General features: G+C 32.7%; 1 protein-coding gene across 1 annotated transcript; it reads right to left on the bottom strand.

Moving 5' to 3' along the window:
* Positions 1 to 6703: 6703 nt before the first annotated feature.
* Positions 6704 to 8208, bottom strand: LOC120088612 (mitogen-activated protein kinase kinase kinase 18-like). Its single transcript, XM_039046026.2, has one exon. The coding sequence runs from the start codon at positions 7981 to 7983 to the stop codon at positions 6718 to 6720; it is 1266 nt and encodes a 421-aa protein (XP_038901954.1). The 5' UTR covers positions 7984 to 8208; the 3' UTR covers positions 6704 to 6717.
* Positions 8209 to 8570: the final 362 nt, after the last annotated feature.

The raw sequence follows: 8570 nt of genomic DNA, 5'->3' as shown, positions 1-8570 counted from the left end.
TGGTGAGTATACTTCGAATGAGTTCAAGTATTATTGTTCACAACATGGCATTAGACATGAGAAGATAGAGCTCGACACACCATAACACAATGGAGTTGCTGAGAGAATTAACAGGACCATTGTGGAGAAGGTGAAGTGCATGCTTAGAATGTCTGATCTTCCTAAGACATTTTAGGGTGAAGTAGTGCAATGTGCCGTATATTTGATTAATCAATCTCCATCAATTTCTCTTGGTTTAGACATTTCAAAGAAAGCATGGAAGGGACATGATCCCATTTATTTTCATCTCATAGTCTTTGGTAGCAAGGCATACATGCATGTGCCTAAAGAACAAAGGTCAAAGCTTGATTTGAAGACCAATCCATGTGTTTTTGTTGCGTATGGGGATGAAGAATGTGGTTACAGGCTCTCCAATCCAAAAAAGAAAATAGTTGTGAGAAGCAGAGATGTAATATTCTTTGAGCACAAAAGGAGTGCAGATCTTCTGAGTACAAGGTACGCTTCTACTTCAGAGTTGTGTTTTGATACTACTGATGATTCTACTTCTACTCCTTATGTTGTTCAGTCGACAAATAAGAATGTTGATGATGTACATGATGATCTTGGTGAGATACAACCTAGTGGCAATGTACCAGGTCATGTTGATTGATGATTTTGATGAGTCTTCATTTGATGAAGAAATTCATGAGGAAGATGCATATAAGAAAGTGATTCATGAAGAAGTTGATGTCCAAGTTATTTGACATGAAAGATTTGCGTCTTGCAAAGAAAATCTTAGGTATGGAGATTGCTCGTAATAGGAAAACTGGGAAACTATGGTTATTGCAAGAGAAGTATACTGAACGGGTGCTTGAAACGTTCAATATGAAATATACTAATCTTGTTATTACATCGCTAGCAAATCACTTTAAGCTAAGTAAGAGAGTTTGTCCTACAAAAGAGAAAGAGAAAGAAGTAATGTCATCCATTCCTTACTCTTCTGTTGTTGGTACTTTAATGCACACTATGGTGTGTACTAGACCTAATATTACATATGCAATCAGTCTAGTGATTCGTTTTCTATCCAATTCAGGTCAAACTCACTGGGAAGTAGTGAAATGGATCTTCAGATACTTGTTGGACACCTCCAAATAAAGTTTGTGTTATAAAGGTAACAAACCTATGTTTGAAGACTATACTAATGCAGATATAACAGATGATCTTGATAATAGAAAGTCTACCTCAAGTTATGTATTTATATTCTCAAGGAGCCATCTCATGGCAATCCAAGCTACAAAAATGCATATCAATGTCCACAACCAAGGCAGAGTATAATGCAGCAGTGGAAGTAAGCAAAGAGATGTTATAGCTTAAAAGGTTCCTTCAAGAGTTAGATTTGAAGCAAGGTAAGTATGTAATACTCTATGATAGTCAAAGTGTTATAGATTTGAGCAAGAATTCAATGCAACATGCTCGTACCAAACACATTAACATTAGATATCATTGGTTACGAGATGTAATTGAAGAAAAGAGATTGAATCTGAAGAAAGTCTACACCGAAAAGAACTGTTCAGATATGTTAACTAAGGTGTTCCCAAAAGCAAGATTGAGCTTTGCAGTAAGCTTGTTGGGATGAGGTTCAAGTGATCATGGATGTGAGTGTATCTTTCCTGTGTTGGGTTGGAGGGGGAGATTGTTGTGGGTGTCCAACCCAGTTGTTGCACAAGTAAGACTTTATTTTAAACTTGTGTTTTGTGAGCCCAATTGGGATTAATTTTTTGGGTTGACCCATCTTGAAAGCCCTAGGTTTTCTTTATGTGATATGGGTATGACCTAAGGAGAGAGAGAGAAACAGAAGCAAAAAATCAAAGGGAAAGACAGCAGTTCGATTTTTCAGCAACAACTTTCACAAAATTGTTGAGTGTCGAAGTTTAAACCGTTGGATCATGCTAAAATTTGGCCAGTCTATTTGGGACAAATAGAATTTTGTTTTGAATGGTTGGATCGTTATTTGGAGCTCTAGTTTGTCCATAAGCGCTATTGAACAAAGTCTGTAAAATTGAATGATTTTCATTCTTTTTATCTCTCAAGTGTTGATCTTTTACGTATGATAGTAGTGGTTGATAGTGAATCTTTGTATGACTAATTTGGATTCTTTTCTCCTCAATTTTATCATAATAAGAGAGCTTGACAAGGATAGACTCCTCACAAGTTCCATGGTTTTTACTCTTCACATCGAAAGGGTTTTCCACGTACAATTTGTGTGTGCTCTTTGTTTTTAATCTTCCAGAATTTTATGGTTTATTATTGTCCTTGTTGGTTAATTGCTTGGTAATTATTTGGTGATTAATTTGTGGTGTTCTAGAATACAATTGTTCGGTTGATTGTCTTGGGGAAGATCCTAGTGGATTGTTATTATATTGTTTGGGTCCTATCTCGTTGGAGTTGGCTACCGGGGATGATGTTAGAGTTTATTGTCAGTGGGTAGAGTTATTGGAAAACATTGAAGAGATGGAGAGTTGGTTATTATAACCACCGAGTTGTAAATAATTTTAATGTAGCAAACCTGGAGTTAATATAACTCTTACTTTCCATTATTTTAACACACACCCTAAATAGTGAGTATATAGCCCACTCAACCCACCCTAAATTAAAGCTCCCAAACACCCCTTAATAACTAAAAAGGCACATTTTCAAAATTTTATGTAAATTTGATGACCAACGAGATATTTTATATCGTTATTAAACATTATTCTCAACTAATTGACAAGCAATAAATCTATCTATTTGTTAAAAAGCAATTATTATTTTTATAATTATAGCATAATTTTCCTATCTTGTCAAGTTATATATATTGAAAGTTAAACATAGAATCGGAATGGAATGACTAAAAATTTGCTCCCTCAACAAGACTATACAAGTTGAATTTAATTCATCTTGAATTTTTCTAGAATGAGATTCATAATAGTGTGAAGGTTCAATTTTTTTTTTCAAGATAAAGAAGATGGAGAGTTTTTTTATCTTAAATAAATATTTGAAATCACTATACTTTTCTTTTGGAAATGTGAAATTATTATATTTATTTGTTTTTTTGTTTTATAACATATATTTAGTTGTTGTGACATTCCTGTTCTAGTATATCAATTACTGTATCCCGTTATTGGTTTCTTCTTTGTACAAAATTAATATCACTTTCCTATAATTCATGGAGTCTTTTTAAATATAAAAAATATTTAAAAATATTTACACTTTATAGTAAAAAATTCCAAAAGTATAATACAAGTCTAAATATTTTTAGAATTTTTCTGTTTATAAGAATTTTCCTTAATATATACACATGCATTAGCATCACTTTCGAATAGATAAATTGGTGCATATATTTTGTAAGGCACACTTTCTAGGAGTTTTCAAATTGATATATGTCTCTCTTTTGAGTTGAGTTTTTATTTTTTACGTGTGATGTTTATTTTAGAAACAAAAAAACATAATTATAATTTTAAAAGTAATGATTAGGTATAGTCTAGGTTGTATCTAATTCATATGCTCCTAACTTCTTTACCGCACAAAAAAAAATTATAAAAATTTGATTTAAAAAAAAATATATATAATTGTCACTTGATAGTATTTTATTGGACTATATTTAAGATGCACCAAGATAGATGCATCCAAGGAAGCATCCCAGTTATGCCTGTTTTATATTATTTTATTAAAAAATTAAATGCTCATAAATTGGAGGGGTTCAACATAACTTTAGTGTTTTAATTAACACGAGATTAAAAGTATCATTTTTTTTACCAAAAACGGAATTTATTATTATTTCAGTTAAATTTCAATTATAAAATAGACTTTATTTAAAATAACACCAAATCGACAATCAAAGAAAGCAAGCAAGCATAAATAGTAAAACAAACCAATACAGAGATTGGCGTGATTCACTAACAATGTATTTCCTACGTCCACGAATAAAGGCAAAAAAACAATCTATTAGATAGAAATATTAGATACTACATATTCAAATCCGGTGTCAATAGGGTTAAAAGAGTTTATATATAGCACACATCTATAAAATCCTAAGAGCAAAATAGTAAATAACACGAATTCGTATACAATAACAATCGTGCATAGTCATTCGAAGCACTAGATTAAACATTGAAAACATACCGACAACACCTTTTCCGAAATCATTAAAAAAAACATATTAAAATTGAATGACAATCACATTTAGAATTACAATAGAAAATGTTCGTTAATGCCTTAAATATTTATACATAGGCTCTTTGTTTAGGTCCTATACATAGGGTGTGTACTTAAGATGTGTACAACTAATTCTCATATAAATAAATATACCAAAATTTTAAAGCATAGCTCAACTAACGTATGGTATATGTTAATGATCAAGAGATTTGTGATTCAAATTATTTTTTAAAAAAAAATGAGAGAGACGTTATAAGATGATGAATGATCAATGTCATACATTTTTTTTTTTTTTTTTTTTTTTGAAATAAGATGATTATGGAATTGTGGTAGGTAAATAGGGTAGTTTAAGAAGTTAGAGAGAGAGAGGGAAGAGATGAAGTCCACGTGGAAGCATTAGAACCACTGAATGGTATTGATGGAATGCTTAGTAGGTAATGTTATATAGCTTAATCTTGAATTGAAATTGAATGGAAATCCAAATGTGTAGAAGCATCCACGCCCTATACTTTGGGTTGTTTATCCCTAAACACTTCTTTTTAAGTCTTCTGACTCTTGTAAACAAAATTCAACAAAACTCATTACTTTTTTCTTTTTCTCTTCTTCTACGCTTTGTTTTTATTTTATTATGTCCAACATTGTCACGGACACAAATCGAACCACCATCTCAAGAAATAAGAGGATGGCCTTTTTAAACTTAAATTCGGTGTCCTCAACTACCTTTGTTCTTTGTATCCATTTCCGTTTTAGTTTTTGGTTTTTTAAAATCAAACTTATTAACACTATTTCAATCTCTAAGTTCTTTTTTTTTTCTACTTTCCTCTAATATTTTCAAAAACAAAACCAAAATTTGAAAATTATAAAAATAATTTTTTTTAAAATATGATTTTTACTATAGATATTATAAAAATAGATGTCCAATGCTTAGTGTCCTAAAAGTCATGTGTCATTTTTCGTGTTGTTCATATGTCTTGTATTAATTCATACTTGATATCCATGTAAATCCACATTTTACTTGCCGCTTTGCTTATAAATAGTAACATTTAGTAGATCTTAAAATTAAGCACATGGATGAGAATAAAAAGATTTATTTCCTATTTCCATAAAATCATATTTTCTATTTCTATTATTCACATTTCCATAAAATTATAATTTTAGTTATTTATAAGGTTAGTTATATTTTATTATTTTATTATTATTATTATTATTATTATTATTATTATATATATATATATATATATTATATTTTCTCCATATCTGTTGTGCTTCATTCTGCTCCTCATTTTCATAACAGTTTTGTTTTGGAATTTGACTCAAAATTCAAGTATTATCAAGAAATGTGAAAAATAATAGAATGAAATTTACAAGAAAACAATTATAAATTCCAAAAACTAAAAACTAAAAGAAAACATCGTTACGGAATGGAACTACTCTTTCTTTTTCTTTTTCTTTTCCTTGAAAATGAATGGGGTTATCGAACCCCTAATCTTGAGGTCGATAATATTATTTGACTCATCTTTTATGAATTTAATAGTCAATTTAAACACGTACTTGAAGCCTAGCTAACCATGCATGTAGTAGTAGTTAAGTTAAACAAACTTTTAATGTAATACTTGAAAATTATAAACGAGCGAAAATAAAAACAGCCAATGATTGGCTAGATGCACCCAGTCTAATATATTCAATTCTATTTTACAAATAAAAATTTTAAAAAAAATTATTTTAAATTAAAAATATCCATCACATGACAATTTTTTATTAAATAACTGTCTGAGCTTCTTTTTCATTACAAATTAGACGTGAAAGTTAGAAGTGAGTAAAATAAATTATATAAAAGGAGAAGTGTTCCGAGAAAACAAACATAAAATTTAATTAAAAAGAATAATTTAAAAAGGAAAAAGTTCGATAAAGCCAACATGGAGGCAGGGGAGAAGCGTGGACGCCAACCTTAGGTGAGTTAGCAAAATAAATAAATAAAAAGTTAGAAAAAAAATAATTAAAATAAAAAAAGGCAAACACAAAAGAGACAAAATAGGATATTGGGTAATGAGTAGTAATTAAGTTACACATGGCATGGCCTTCTTACACCTTCAACCGACGGTGGACGGGAGTTAGCCCATTCCTTCATTTACCAAAACTCACCTCCCTCCCACTCTCCCCTTTTTTATTCTCCACACAAAAATTGAAAATGTTTCTAAATATAAATTCCAACTCTAATTTATTTTTTATTTTTTTTAAAAAAGCACATATTTGTGTTTTTATTCATTAAAAATGTGGAGTATTCATATCCCAACAACAAAAATATGGATCACGAGTGTGGTGGTAATTAATAAGTGAATGGAGTTATTTCCCTCAACACATCCTTACAAAAACAGTTCCAACGAAAACTGTTGTACAATAAATTGGCACACTCGCAGTTAGCACCTTACCAAACAGAAAAAAAAATAATAATAACCAAAAAATTCAAGCATTTTAACAGAACTTGATCTAAATAAAACATTAATATATAAAAAGAGAGAGAGAGAGGGGGTATTAAATTGAATCTCATAATATAGTTGGCATTAAAGGAAGAAATTTAGGTGTATGTGTATGAAAAGATAAAGGATTATTATTATTTACAAGACTAATAATAATATTATTCCTACAACTATGGTTACTAATTCTACAAATAATGTTCCCATTCTTATCTCTTAATTCCATTTCCAACCACTCTTTGCCACCACTATCTCTCTGTTTCTCACTCCAACAATTATTACTACATTTTTTCACTTCTTCACCCACTTCTCTGCTTTTTTCTGTGTCTTTTCTTCGGATTGTAATCCAATTCTCATCGTCTCTCCATCTGGGCTCTCCTGAAACCATCCACAGCCGTCGGATCTGCTCCTCTGCTGCAGCTGCGGGTTTAATCAATTTGCTTTCTCTGATTTCACTTTCTTCAATTGATCTCCAAATCCCCTGTTCTAGAATACTCGTTGGTGAATCTAAATGAACTTCCTGGATTTTCCTTGGGGTTGCGGAATTCAATTCCCTTAAAAATGGGTGATTCACTAGCTGATTCGCTGTCCATCTCTCACTTGGATTCCCTTTTAAACACTTCTCTAGGAAATCCTTTGCTTCCTCGGATAAAAAACATGGAATTTCCGGTGACTCCTCGGAATACCCAATTCGGTACAGGGTGGAAATCGGGTCGGTGTCGTCGGTTGTTTTCGGCCAGGGTGAGCCGCCGCCGGTGGCCATTTCGATAATTGTACACCCAATTGACCAAATATCGGCAGCGAAACCTTGGTGTTCACCACGAGCCACTTCCGGTGCCATGAACAGCGGCGTGCCGCCAATTGGATCGGTTTGGCTTGTTGCCCACTTGGCGCACCCGAAATCAGCCAATTTAGCCACACCGTCTCGACCAATCAAAATGTTACGAGCTTTAATGTCGCAATGTACTAACCCTTTGGAATGAATGTACTGTAAACCCATTAGTAACTGCCGCGTGTAGATTCCGATCCTCGCCTCATCGAGCCGCCGCCCTCCACAGCGACGAATTACATCGGCGAGCGAGCCATTGGGGAAATACTCCATGAAAAGATTGAACATCATAACCCCATTCTGTTCTCTACTAACCTCAAAGCCTCTATAAGAAACTATATAAGGAGAGACTAAAAAAGAAAGAAACTGTTGCTCTTTTTGTAGAGATTGCGAGCGCGAAAGCTCAGCGGATTTGACGGCAAAGACATCGCGGATGGGAGAAGCAGTGGCGAGGAAGACAGTGGCGGAGGAGCCGTGGCCGATGACATGGCCTCTAGTCCAATCCATCTGGTTGAAGAATAGAAAAGAAACTTGGATATGTATATGAGTAAAGAACGAAATGGAATTGGGGTTATATATAAAGAGAGAGAGTGAATTTACCAAAAAAGTGGGTATAGTAAAAAAGGGTTGGTTTTGATTGGTTGGGTAGTTCTGTCTTTTAGAAGGGTTTGACAATTTCTCTACGGAGAGATTGCCACGTGTCAAGTTTTTTGGATGGGTGATTGGGAGAAGTTCGGTTCCGGGCTGCCTACTTGATGATGGCATGGCAAAATGGAAAAGGGGCATGTGTTAGATTTTTGGTTCTTTGGATAATACGCCAATGGCTTTCATACAATTTGGATGTAAATTTTTAATGTGTTTTTTGTGTTGGGTGGGAGTGATGGGGGGATAGCTACTTTTTGGTTTTGAGGTGGGGGAGCTTTAATTCTTCTACTAATTGCACTTTGGTCCTTCATCTAGGGAGCAAATTGTAAATATAATATACCTTAGAATTGAAACTGAATTTTTTTTAGAAAGTATTGTAAATAAGGTAGAGTATCTGTACATGGGAGTTTTCATGTTTGAATTTATGATTAGTAAGGAAAATTATGTTT

Source organism: Benincasa hispida, chromosome 10, assembly GCF_027475165.1.
Source record: "Benincasa hispida cultivar pf3 chromosome 10, pf3_genome.v1.1, whole genome shotgun sequence".
In the NCBI taxonomy this organism is placed as follows: domain Eukaryota; kingdom Viridiplantae; phylum Streptophyta; class Magnoliopsida; order Cucurbitales; family Cucurbitaceae; genus Benincasa; species Benincasa hispida.
Note: the sequence above shows the minus strand (reverse complement) of the source record. Positions and strands in the feature narration are given on the sequence as shown.

Bases quoted from the DNA above. Each gene is read 5' to 3' on its own strand.
- LOC120088612 (XM_039046026.2), bottom strand. From the start codon at position 7,983: ATGGATTGGACTAGAGGCCATGTCATCGGCCACGGCTCCTCCGCCACT.